General features: G+C 37.8%; 1 protein-coding gene across 2 annotated transcripts in view; it reads left to right on the top strand.

Moving 5' to 3' along the window:
* Positions 1–13,935, top strand: part of cdk17 (cyclin dependent kinase 17) — a 48,976-nt gene that overhangs the window by 31,826 nt on the left and 3,215 nt on the right. For both annotated transcript variants that reach the window (XM_086146939.1, XM_086146938.1), the window contains 11 exons: positions 1,101–1,234; positions 5,818–5,943; positions 7,672–7,728; positions 7,820–7,934; positions 8,561–8,655; positions 9,448–9,510; positions 9,920–10,043; positions 10,149–10,269; positions 11,423–11,520; positions 11,603–11,708; positions 13,360–13,402. In XM_086146939.1, the coding sequence (XP_086003065.1) occupies positions 1,101–1,234; positions 5,818–5,943; positions 7,672–7,728; positions 7,820–7,934; positions 8,561–8,655; positions 9,448–9,510; positions 9,920–10,043; positions 10,149–10,269; positions 11,423–11,520; positions 11,603–11,708; positions 13,360–13,402 (1,082 nt within the window). The remainder of the gene's footprint in view (positions 1–1,100; positions 1,235–5,817; positions 5,944–7,671; positions 7,729–7,819; positions 7,935–8,560; positions 8,656–9,447; positions 9,511–9,919; positions 10,044–10,148; positions 10,270–11,422; positions 11,521–11,602; positions 11,709–13,359; positions 13,403–13,935) is intronic.

Here is a 13,935-nt window from a genome sequence, read left to right as displayed (position 1 = left end):
TCACCAAGCTGATTGTCCTGTTGCCCATCCCAGCCTTGTGCAGGTCTACAATTTTATTCCTGATGTCCTTACACAGCTCTCTGGTCTTGGCCATTGTGGAGAGGTTGGAGTTTGTTTGATTGAGTGTGTGGACAGGTGTCTTTTATACAGGTAACAAGTTCAAACTGGTGCATTTAATACAGCTAATGAGTGGAGAACAGGAGGGCTTCTTAAAGAAGAACTAATAGGTCCATGAGAGCTGCAACTGTTTCCTGTTGGTCGGTGATCAAATACTTATGTCATGCCATTAAATGCAAATTAATTTCCTAAAAATCATACAATGAGTTGTTATGGATTTTTGTTTTAGATTCCATCACACAGTTGAAGAGTGCCTGTGATAAAAATTACAGACATCTACATGCTTTGCTAGAGAGGAAAGCTGAAAAATCAGCAGTATATAAAATACTTGTTCTCCCACTGTATGCTGAGTCTGTGCTGTTCTGTTTTTAGTAGATCCCACAATGAACTCACAACAAATGTTAGGAGCTGAGCCTTTTACTCAGATATTACATGTGTATGATATCTAGCATACAAGAAATGACAGCATGTAAATCTTACTCAAAATCCCAGGCATAAGCGGGAGCTTTAAGATTAATTCAGATCTCAACTAAAATGATATTATGTTAAGAAATGACTTATTTTAGGTATTGTGTATTATGTATTAAAGAATTATCCTTGATAATTTGATTATTTATTTTTTTTAATTCTACAAATGTGGCACACTTAAAATGATTAAGAAATGACTTGTTGGAAATCACCTTATCACCACTTCATTTGTTTATGAATTATTATTCATAAAGATTCCATTCTAAAAACTGTGAATTGAGAAATATTCTACTGTAAGAAAAGAGAAAAAACATTATTTATGACATGAATAGATGTGTGTCTAATTTAGATAGGTCTGTTTAGGGGATGTTGCCTTGATAAATAAGAGAATCCCCCTTACCTGATTGTAACAAAGAACCAGATTCACCATTTCATATATTTTCGTTTTATCCTGCTTTGAAAAAGAAAGAAATATATTAACTTTTATTTTGATGTTTTCATTGTTTGCACCTTAGACATTGTCCATGAAAACCTGAAGATGGGTTCAGATGGGGAAAGTGATCAGGCTTCAGGAACCTCCTCAGACGAGGTTCAGTCTCCAACTGGGGTGTGTCTGAGGAACCGAGTCCACCGCCGAATCTCCATGGAAGTAAGATTTGCATTAATGCACGCACTCACACACAAGCAAACAAACTAACAAACAAACAAACACACACACAATTACTGCACAGTAATTGCAAAAAATTATGTACAGTCAAGTCTACATTCCACATCTCACCCCCTCTCCTTCTGATCTGATTCACTCTTTGCCTCCTCCTCCTCACGGGCTCATGGGAGATCTAAGTCAGGAGGTATTTACGGCAGATTCTTCCTCTCTTAATAGGCTCTCAGTGTCTGGGCGTCATAATCCTGATAGCAGCCCCACTCCCTAAGGACCAGAGCAGTAGCAGCGGGTTAGCAGCCACAGCGTGACAATCAGTGTTGTAACCAAAGATTTTCTGCATACAAACCATCTCGGCCACCGTGACAAAGCCTGCCAGGATTGTGTTCCCCAATGAGGATTTATAAAATTGATTTCTGCCTCCCAAAATCATGTTGGCATTTTAACACCTTGCTTCTAACAATTAAAGTGAGCAAGAAATCTCTCTCGAGTTCCGTTTTTTTCCCCCCAGAGCAAGACTTTGGAACTAATTCTATTTAGTCAAACATGTATTTAGGTTTTACTGTGACCAGCAAAGCCTACTTGTAAGTTTGTTTAGAATTAGATAGTCATAGGCTGCATAGGAACCTTGCAAATTGTTTCATTCTCATCAATCCAGAAATAGCTAGTTAAACACCAGGTCAAAAACAATGAATGTATTTCAGTTCCCCAGCGGGTCCAGCAGCTCAGCGAATAAATTGTGATCAAGGCAAAATAAAACATGGTCATCATTATTATCTGAAGAATGTCTGCCTATTGGTTGATAATTTCATGGCAGTGTAGAATCCTTGCCCAAAGGCATAGTAGATATCTCAGCTTCCTGTAATGTTATTACCCACAAGTAGTAGAAGTTAAGAATGTAGGGAACATCTGTTCTGCAAATGAAATCCTTCTAAATGGTGTCTTTGTGCTGAATTACCCTACACTGAATGGTGATATTTCCTCAATAACTCATCTGCACCTTTTCAAAGGATGAACCTTAGGGGGCACAGTTTTCCCTTTCAGCTTAGTTCCCTCTGCTGGCAGTAGACTGTAAATGACACCTCCCACCTCTACAGTAACGCATTTTATACATAGGCACTGTATAGCTTGCAATTTCAACTAAAAATAAATCTCCAATCCGTAACTGCAGAATTCAAAACCCAAAACGTATTTGCTCTTACTTGTGCTTGGATCTGAATTCCTCCCTAATTTCAGGATATTGTATGTTTCCTTCCCATAACACATATAAACCATCATACTCACCAAGAAATTCAACAAGTACATCAATGTTTCCTGATCGTCTTCTTTTAATCACAGACACAGCTTGTCTGATCTAGTTATTTCATCCGAAAGTTATTTGGAGTCATATTTGTACTGCCCCCTCTAACTGTCAACATTGTTCTTAATGATTGCCGACATCTCCATTGCTAATCTGCCAACCCAAGTGTCTCTGAAGCCCCTTTTCCCAAATTTACTATGATCGTACTATTTTTGTGGATGGCAGCCAAACCCAAAGTTCCCGATTCTAGTTGTTTCTTCAGTTAAACATTCCTCGATGTCCTCTATTTAAATATTGTTATATACTGAAGGCTCTGCTGCTGCTCACTGGGTGATAAAAATGGATTTACACCAAAGAGTTGGTCGTGAAAGGCCCTTAAGAAGAGTTTCATTAGTTGGCCTGCATGATAAGCATTCAAATCAACATCACAATTTTTTTCATTGGCTGTTGGTCTGTTTAGCGAATGGTTTAATATTATTTTTTTCTGAACATTTGTCTAAACATCTGGATATTGTAATTGCAGACAAGCAGATTGGTCTTTGGAATAAAGCTCAGCATTTGCACTATCATCCACCCATACCAGACTAATGTTAGAACATAGTGTAGTATTTTACTTTTTTTTTTCTTTAGGAGGAGTTCATGAAAAAAAGGCAATATATTAATGAATACACTGTTAAATCAGGGATGTTTGATTTATTGTAATTTGACATGGGAGGAATCATTAGAAAAAAGTAAGGTTTTTAAACTTTAAATGCTGAAATGTGTTAAACACAAGAGACCTCTGCTTGCTAAACTATGATCTTGAATCAAGAATAACACCTTGATTTATACATTGTTTTAAGGAAAATAACAGCACCTAAATTATCAAATCACTCACAATGCAATTTTAGAGCAGAGCTGATAAAGGAGGGTTAAAAGCAGAGTGTGGTATTGACGCTAAGGATAGTGAGCTATGAAAGGGGATGAAGTAAGCCTGATTAGTTTTGTGAAGATCTGCAGGGTGAACTTGTCATATCTTTCACTTCATGTTAGAAGAGAGGAGGCCAGAAGACAAACTGCAACCTAGTTTTTGTCACTCTCCAGCACTTCATAGAGATTCTAAATATTGATACGCTTTCATTTTTACTTCAGTCCTATTTCAAGTAATGTAAACAAACTTGACGGACCAAGATCTTAACTGGACAAGATTTACTATATTAAATATGGATTACAACCCTGCCATTCCCAAACTCTAGATGGTCTGTGCACAATTCAAAATATCAACAAACAAGTGTTCAAAGATAGTAAGCACATAACTGCATCTGAATGGACATATATACATCAGTCAGCACTCACTGCAACCACAAACTAGGACTTTGAATACAAAGTTAGAAATATCTCAATATCTCTGGTGTTGAGTGATCTTTTGAACCATCCTCAGACTGCTCCTGCTTCAGGGTATTTTTCAGTGAAAGTGCTTACACTGCTGCTTGTGCTGAGAAAGTATGAGACATTGGGAGATGTGGTAAATATCTGTGTTGAGAGAAACACTGTTGTTAGTAGATTAAATGACTGATCAGCAAACACCATGTTTGGTTCCTTTTTTCTGAAAGACAAAGTGAAGGAAAAAAAATTCCAGATGTGAATTTTTGGCTTTACTGTTGGGATATCACTTGCCATGCTGCCATCTATTAAGACTTGGGGATAGGTAGAAATTAACATCACAGTATTCATAAGATAATGAAAACATCATGTCTGACTCACAACACATACTTTGTTTTTTCCACCTATAAATGAGACATTTAATTGTAAACATGTTCAACTGCTTATATATTATATCTGACTCCTGCTTTTTAATGAAAGAAAGAAGATGGAGTAACAGTGATAGTACAATGTACGTTGAAAAAAAATCACCCACTTTCTTGCTGAATTGTTTTCAATGTTATCAAATACAAATAACCATCATAATGAATATATTGTAGGGAATATATTTATTAAGTCTGCAACAGAAGATTCCTGTGAGAGCATAAGAGTTAATATCTTTGCCAGTTAGATATTGGTTTTAAACCAAGGTCAGTGTGTTGTGTGACTGTTGAAAAGCATCACACTCCCGCCTGCTAGGACTGTGCGTATTTAGCCCCAGCAACATAAGGCACCATCAGGCATTCAGGCCACGTATTTGGAGGGAGGGGGAGAGAGAGAGGTACAGGCTACAAGCAGTTTCTCCCTTTTCAAGTTGTCATACCTTTGAAAACATTTTTGATTCTCTTTCTAAGGCTAAATAGTTACATAACATTGCTGTCAATAGATTCACCATTGAACATCAAACCAGGCGTATGAAGTCTCACTTGTCATAACTCAGACAACTAATCTCAACAGAGCTGAGGTGAACTAAAGATGAGCAACGGTGATATTTGTGGAGAGGTCAACTTGTACAATAATCTAAAGTTTTCCTGACAACTTGAAAAGGATACGTAAATGCTGTTTTTTCCTGAACACAACCTTGATTTTCCACCTTAGTTCGTCAATGACATCAATGTGTTTATTATTGCATCATTAGTTTTGGATCCAGAACATGTAATTTAATGACCTGTGTTACATCAATCATACGATTATGAATTTAAAAGATATAGATCATAAGCATATAAGATAAGGGAATTTTTGTATTCTTGCTTTAGTTTTGAACAGTTTTCCTCTACAGGCTTTGGTGTTTCACCTCAGTCCAGCTTTGCTCTTTTATACCTTTATTTTTTAGAGGATGATCAACCTGATCCATGTATCCTCTCTCCAGTTGTAGGAGGAGATGTGAGGCAGTAATTTTAGACACTGCATGCATGTGTGTCCTATATTGTCTTGTGTGGTATGCTGCAGAGACCTGTCCCCCGCGACGAAGAGAGCAATGCTTTCCCACTGTGTCTGTTCTTGTGAACACATTCAGTGTCTCTAAGATCACCATGGTATTTTGTTGCCAGCATCTTGTTTTTTCGGCCATGAAATGAAGAATAAAACAGTAATGAAATACATTTCCATTTCTGCTTTTTGTAAACCTGCTCGTGTTTTTTACTGATTGGTCAATCAATTTTTGAACAATGTTGTGCCTTTTTTGGAGTATTAATCAGTAATTTTTGGCTTTTAGACTAATATTTGGATAATTTTCCAGAAAAACTGCCTAATTCTTCCCTTTTTTCTTGACAATATTTACCCAACCTTTAATGTTCTTAAAAAATCTATGCCCTGTGTCTGAGCTGTAAAAATTTGTGTGTGTGTGTGTGTGGGTGCGTGTGTTTTGCAGGACCTCAATAAGCGGCTGTCGCTGCCTGCTGACATCCGCATCCCAGACGGTTACCTGGAGAAGCTTCAGCTCAGCAGCCCACCTTTCGACCAGCCGCTCAGTCGCCGCTCCCGCCGGGCATCGCTGGTCAGTGTGTGTTCCACTGTCACTGTGTTAGTGCCACCTTTATTGCTCCGTGTTGTTCAGGGTCCCACTGGTAGATTCCCCCTGTGCCGGTTACTGCGGAAACAGAGCCAGTGTGAGCCCAAGATGTATTCACTCACAAACACTTAACTCCGTCCTTCAGCAAGTCAGATCCAATCAGTGCACCCAGCTTGCACAAGCAAGGAAGTGTTTATTACAGGGTTGCCAACATCAATGCCACATCACCTGGTGTCAGTGCTCTCACCCTTTAAACTCCCTTTAGACTTGATTAAAGAACAAAAAGACACTTGACATTGATTTCTAACTGATTTTTTTGCAACAATTTGGGTGATAATTCGGATAAATGTAAATAAATTTCATGCCAATTTTTTTCACAGATAAATAACTTCCTTAATAGGTACAAATCATTTCATGGTTATTTTAACATGATTCCTTGTAGATTTTTTTAGTATGCGTTATGAGCATGTGTTGATATATAAATCTGATAAATGCACTGCTGTTATTCTCATGTTTTTTGAAAGTATTTATTATTTTGCTTAGTAATGAATGACAGTTTAACAGTATATGTATCAAATTGTCTGATAATTCAAGATTAGATTAACTCAGTAATACCGCTGTAATAAATACTTGATATGCATTGATCTATTAATATAAGCCCTATAGGCAATTTAGCATTATCTGGCTTTGTAGTAATTATGTTTCTTGATATCAGATATTTGCAGCAGCTACATTAGTATCCCATTAAAAACCAATTCTCTATTGGTGTAAAAGTTAATTATATAAGAAGTAATTTTTGCAAGACAGTTTAATGGAAAACAATTTCAACCCTTATGCCTTTGGTTTGTGGTGGATCATTGAAAAAAAGTCTCAAAGGGTAATGAAGTTATAGTCAAAATAAAAAGTGATACAGGGATTTCTAAACTAAAATTGTTAAGGTTTTGAAAATACCTTAAGAATTTCACTACATGAAAGTTTCTTGTTTTTGTCTGAGACAAGACACTCAATAATAACCAACCCATCCAGCCATCTTCTGCCGCTTATCCTGCACTCAGGGTCACGGGCGATGCTGCCGCATATCCCAGCTGTCATTGGGCAAGAGACAGGGTAGACCCTGGACTGGTTACCAGTCAATCACATGGCAGACAGAAAACATTCACTCACTCACAGGGCAATTTTCCCAAATTTTTCCAAATATCCTCCTGCATGTTTTTGGAGAGGACAAGGGAGTACATGCAAACTCCACACAAAAAGCTTCTGTCAGAATCAAACCAGGGTCCTTCATGCACTAACCACTGCGCCATATAATAGCATATTTAAGCAAGATTTTACAGCTTGGTATAAACCATCAGTACCAAAAAAGTCAAGAAGAAAAAAAAAGGCAGAAAAACACTTCTATAAAGGTCCTAAAACACCAAGTGTCCCAATAATCAAGAACCCCAGTTGGAATTTGTGGCCTGCCAATATTTTATTCTTTTGGTCCAGGTTAGAAAAGGTTAGGGACTTTTTGTTTTGCTTATTGTATAAAGTGCCATTGAAGAAGTTGTTGATATCTTCTATCGAACATTTTCTCCATCTGTAGGAATCCAGTCTAATTTTGTGAAGGACAAATCCCTTGTAGACGTTGTATATAAAGTTTCCGCTCCAATAAAGGCAAAATACAATGGAAGTTTATCAAGTGGCTTCTGATATGTTCCTCTCTTTCTTCCTCAGTCGGAGATCGGGTTCGGGAAGTTAGAAACATATATCAAACTGGACAAACTGGGAGAGGTGGGCACATTACTTGCATTCAGGTTTGAAATGGGATTTTCAGTTCTGTGCCATCGACACCAAGTACTGAATGGGCATCTTTTTCGTCCAGGGAACCTACGCCACAGTTTTTAAAGGACGTAGTAAACTGACAGACAACCTGGTGGCACTGAAGGAGATCCGACTGGAGCACGAGGAGGGAGCACCGTGCACTGCCATCAGAGAAGGTAATTTACTTTTCTCATTTTCCTTTTTTTTTTTACATTGTCACTTTTTTTTTCCTCAGGTTTTATGAACAGAACCTTTGCAACGTTACTATAAAAAGATGAATATTATACTTGTGTGAAAATACTTGTGCAATTTTCCTCAAAATCTCCACTTACACCTTTTCTTGGATTCTACTCCTGTTTGTCAGACTTGAAAGTATCATGACTAGAACTTTCTGGGATATCAAACTGTTTCAAAAACAGTTTGATATCGGTTTAATACTTTTTTGAGGTGCACTTTACCCGCCAGTGGCCAACAGTGAATGTTGGAATTTCAGTGTTCTGCTACAGTGGATAGTTTATACAAAGGAAAAAGTAATTAATGAAATTAATAAAATGAATTTAAAAAAATTAATAAAAGACCAATCCTTATTTTCCTTTTCATGTAAATGCACATTAAATGTGATTTTTATTTTCATAACTTTACTGAGGAATATTCCCAAATCATTATTTCTATAAAGACAAATCTGTAAACATTAAAGTTACATTAAAGTTCAAACTGCAGCTATATAACACAGCGGAGGGTAGGATCTTCTCATAGTCCCATCCAGGTATCTCCTCACAGTGTTTTTGTCGTTCATGTTCAGTGTCCTTACTGAAAGACCTCAAACACGCCAACATCGTGACGTTACACGATATCGTCCACACTGACAAGAGCCTCACACTCGTATTTGAGTATCTGGTAAGACTTTGCTACTCTCTCTCTTTCTCTCTCTCACTCTCTCTCTCTCTCTCACCTGCATACACACACACACACACACACACACACACATAATCAACAACAATCAACAATGAAGAATGGTTTTAAATCAGTTCCAAGATTCAAATGTACAAAACCATGAAACTATCATTATTACTGGTAATTATGGTAATATTTGCATCACTTGACTAGTTCATTTTGAAAACTCAAGAAAAAAAGATCATATTTGTCACTCCTATTTTACACGGTGTTTTAAGAGACACAATCTCTGTGCAAATGTATTTTCTCCTGCTTTAAAAAAAACGTGAGACATTTTAATGCAAGTGATCAGTGTTTGATCTCTGAGGCAATCAATTATGAAGTTTTGACAGAACATAACTTTTGCACTGTTGATTTTTTTAAATTTGCTTCTGGGTATTCTTTCCCTGTGACTACTGTAGATATTTAAACTGTGCTTTAAAAAAGATTGCATGTAAATGCACAGATGTGTTGTTTTCATTAAAACCATGTACATTCTGACTTCTATGTCTCTGAAATGTTGACATGGTTTCATTCTTTCCCTGGCACAGAACAAGTGTTCCCCTTTTAACAGAACTGTTAAAATAGGAGATAAAAGTTTCAACCACATAAAAAAAATTGAAAATAATATTGAGCTGGTGGGAAATTTGGGAAACCACAATCATCAGAAAAAACAATAAACTGTTAACTATATAGCTCAATGAGAGTAAAATGTGATTTTTGTGTATGAAACATTTGGATCACCTGTTTCTTCAGGATAAGGATCTGAAGCAGTACATGGATGACTGTGGAAACATAATGAGCATGCACAACGTGAAGGTGAGCAATTACTGATCATCTCACACTTTTCACCTATTTTGCTCAACTCTATGATTGTGTCTTGCCTTGCTGTCCAATGACAGATATAACATATAACCTATCTGTTTATAACCTATCTGAAATATAGAATGTCCAGTTATAATGTTGTATAGTGGATATTTTCATACCAGAAAATGTTGTCTAATGCAATGCATTTTTTGTGCAAATTAGCTTTTTACTCTTCCTCCAGGTAAATCTGACATGGTTTAGAAACAATAGGAGAGTTCTTGGGTACAACACAATTAGTCACATGGGGAAAGTCATCAAAACCGTAAAAGTCTGTTCAGTAACAAAAACAAAAATAAAGAGTTACGCTTTCCTTTTATTTAAAAGTTGAATTCAAAATTCTTCATATTTATTTGTTTTTCAGGTGTTTTTATTCCAGATTTTGAGGGGGCTGTCATATTGTCACAAGAGGAAAGTTCTTCATAGGGACCTGAAGCCTCAGAACCTCCTCATTAATGAGAGAGGAGAACTCAAACTAGCTGACTTTGGTAAGAGAATCTGCCACTTGGACATTTTCCCAAAATGCACTCAGCCATTTCCAGGCCCGCTCCTCAAAATCCTGACACCTCTTTACATCTCTGCCGGGTTGGCAGGTCTGGCAAGGGCAAAGTCTGTCCCAACTAAAACCTACTCCAATGAAGTGGTGACTCTCTGGTACCGTCCCCCCGATGTCCTGCTGGGCTCCTCTGAGTATTCAACACAGATCGACATGTGGTACGGCCTTTTAAATCACCACTGCAGTTGTCTAAAGAGAAGATTATTCAGGGATATTGTGAAGTCTGGAGCTACTCTGGAGTGGAAAGAAAGAGGCCTTAGTCAATTTGAAAAGACTGTTAACCGTCTGATATAAATAACAAAAGTGTGAACAAGTATGGTATCATTCGGTGTCACTATTTTACAGGTGGTGAATGTTAATAAGAGGAAAAGTATTTGTTTTTTAGTGAAAATAAATTCTTGATTTTATAACTTAAGTAAAATATACCAAATAATGACATATGGGCTACAACTTATTCATAGCTGTAGATCCTTTCCTTCTCCTTGTTATAAATTAAAACCTTTGGGTTCATGCATCCAGCCTGAGGGGATGGTGACTGAAGTATTTATTTCACTAAACCTAATTTAATAACACTTAATAATGTAAAAAGGGATGGAAATGGATAAGGTATAATGTCACTACTTTCCTCTGCTATTGCTGGTGGTTCCACACTGCCTCACGATAATACATTTATAGCTGATAAAAATAGTCCTGTTGTCATCAGTGAACGTGCTCTTTGGTGTTGCTCCGGGCCGTAAGAGGCATCAAGACCTTTTCTGTAATGCGCAGCTGTCAGATCATCATGCCAGCATTGATAAAAATAATTTATACGCTTGTGGACAGTCATGTGGATGAGTCCTTTTTTTGGAATCAGGCCAAACCTTCCAGTTGTACATTCCTAGGTGAATGGAAAGGCAAGAGACAGTTTTCCGCAGAACCGTCTGCTGTTTAGGAACAAGCAACAACACACGATGTCTGCATGTGCATTTGTATGTATGCGTGTATCAAAGCATGGTGTGATTAGAGACCGGACATATTATTTGGGATCAAACTCATAGCGCTTTAGAAATCATTAATAATACATCTAGTGCCCGAGGTAGACAGAGCCCCTTAAATAATTTATCACTCAAATAAGAAGCCAGTGCAGTAAGAGCTTCATTAGCCACCAAGAATAACTAACTGAAACGTGATCATGATTCCTTGTCAATCTAGGTTAGTTTTTTTTTTTCTTTTACACAGCAATGATTCCTCAAAGTAGCCTTTTATTCTATGTAAACATTAGTGTAAAAGGTATTCTAGATGTAAATATCCTTGCTCTACATGTGTTTTCAGGGGTGTCGGCTGTATATTCTATGAGATGGCTGCAGGTCGGCCACTATTCCCCGGCTCCACAGTGGAGGATGAGCTCCACCTTATCTTCAGGTTACTGGGTGAGTGGCAGACAGATTCCAGCAGGCCCTAACTTTCGGAGGTGCTGAGACCCTTTGCCCCACTGTGACCGTGTCATTCCAGGCACACCGACTGAGGAGAACTGGCCAGGAATCTCCTCCATTGATGAGTTCAAATCCTACAACTTCCCCAAATACAAACCCCAGCCGTTCATCAACCATGCCCCCAGGTACTGTGTTGGTACTCCTTTCATAGTGCCTACAAAAGTGTGCTTCATGACACGACTGCAAGGCTTCTCAAAATGGTGTAGTTTAAGATGAAGACTTACAGTAAGGATGACAGAAAGTTTGAGTCCAGAGTTATGGAAGGTTATAGAGCGGTTTAGGCCTGAGACAAGCAGCTGTTCACACATGAAATTTCAGTAAAACCAGACAGCAAAATTTAAATTAAGCAAATCCTGTCATAATAAAATCAAATATATTTCCTATTTCAGTCCTGGTTTGATTTAGTTGTCTGTGAAATGCAGTCTTACTGTTTGTTGAATTCCACACAACCAGTAGATTTTTTAAGTCTGACGCTCAAGTTTCTCGATTGATTTCTTACGGGTTTACCACAAAACCTTTATTTTGAAATATTTACATTGGATTGCAGAAGACTGATTTCACTAATGGTGTATGTGTGTGTGTGTGTGTGTGTGTGTGTGTGTGTGTGTGTGTGTGTGTGTGTGTGTGTGTGTGTGTGTGTGTGTGTGTGTGCGCGTTGCGTGCCTGTGTTGCGTGCCTGCGTGTGCATGTGTGTGACTGCATCTGACAAAATAAAGAGATGTCTTTTTACTGAAAGAATTAAGTGATTTCCATTGAACTACAGTTAAAAAAAAAATTAAACCAACTTTCCGATACCAATGGCCACCAGCTAAACTCAAAAATTTGAAAAAAGAGATGAGTTTACAGTTTAATCCAGCATGGGTTTGGTAGTTTACTTCTGAAAATGTTTTATATAAACATGCACTAACAACTTGCTTTTGCAATTGCATAACAATCTGCACATCCATTTAAGAGCCTCAATGAAATGTGTTGAATTTATGACAATTATTGTTTCCAAGGTTCCAGTTGGTCTGTAGATTCTAGCAATTTTTATACCTTGGATGTGCGTGCTAGTGTGTTTGTGTGTGTTTGTGTGTGTGTGTTTGTGTGTGTGTGTGTGTGTGTGTGTGTGTGTGCGTGTGTGTGTGTGTGTGTGTGTGTGTGTGTGTGTGTGTGTGTGTGTGTGTGTGTTTTTTTCCCCAGCTCACACAGATCATAGCAGGGAATAGAACATAATCTCTTTTTTTGTACATGACAATGTACATGCTGTTTGCCGTATTTAAACGTCGGGCCTATTGGGCATAAATGTTTTAGAGAGCTGAAGTGCAAGCAAAAGTCTCCTACTCCAAACCTTTCAATCAGAAGAGAGAATATTATGGGTTGTAATGCATATGAAAATAGCAACAATATTAAAGACAGGACTTGATTTAACATATGGAAAATATCCATATGGATATGGAAAATGAGACTTGAATCTTGGAACAAATAGAAGTGGGCCTTCAGCCTCTGCAGCAAGCAGCAGGACAACAGAGAGAGACGTCTCAAGTTATTGTCAACTCTGATGTGGAAGTTTAAAACTCTTGAGTTCACTTTGGCTCAGTAAACACACTCACACTCCACTTCCTGGAGTAGCCCGGTCTTTTTTTGTTTTTCACTTGCACATTTTCCATGAGCGCTGGAGGTGTCTGTGTCTGAGGCGGAGACAGCGTTGGCAGTGTTAAGGGCGGGGCACAGTCGAGTAAGTCTGCACTTCCTCCTGCGCTGTAGGCAGCACTAATCTGTCTGTGGTCTCCTTAGGCTGGACGGAGAAGGCATTGAGCTGCTGCTGTCATTCCTCAGAGTGAGTGCTCACTTCCTCAGTACCCAGCATGCACTTCATCTGTCATGAATCCAGCGTGTATTACAGCTGTTTAGTCCTTCTTTTACTTTATATTTTTAGTCCCTTTTTTTCAATTTGAGTGTCAATCACTCACTGAATTTACTATGCACCACATCTGTATGTTTGCTTGTTTATAAATTCTGAATTGGTATTTTGGTCATCCTCAGCCATTTTCAAAGTATGAATCATAGAAATTTAACTTTCCTAAATACTTCAATTGGAATTTATTATAATTAGAATCATATTTAGCTGAATCTTCTTCCGACTCTTCGTTCATTCACTTTAAGATGTTTCCCTGGGATGCAAGCTGGCGACTTAAACAAGAGCAACTGTCAAAGTCAAAAGTACTCAGAAAGACACAATTAACAGAAATCATATTTAACTGACATTGAGCATTTATACCAGAATGGTGTTGAATTGGCTTAAGAAAATCAAGTATAGATGGCAGATTAAAAGAGCATCATGTTGAAATTGAAATATTTAATAACAGTAAA

The sequence above is a fragment of the Fistularia commersonii genome, chromosome 5 (genome assembly GCF_037954325.1).
Source record: "Fistularia commersonii isolate RoL2024-O1a breed Wild chromosome 5, RoL_Fcom_v1.0, whole genome shotgun sequence".
Lineage (NCBI taxonomy): Eukaryota > Metazoa > Chordata > Actinopteri > Syngnathiformes > Fistulariidae > Fistularia > Fistularia commersonii.
Note: the sequence above shows the minus strand (reverse complement) of the source record. Positions and strands in the feature narration are given on the sequence as shown.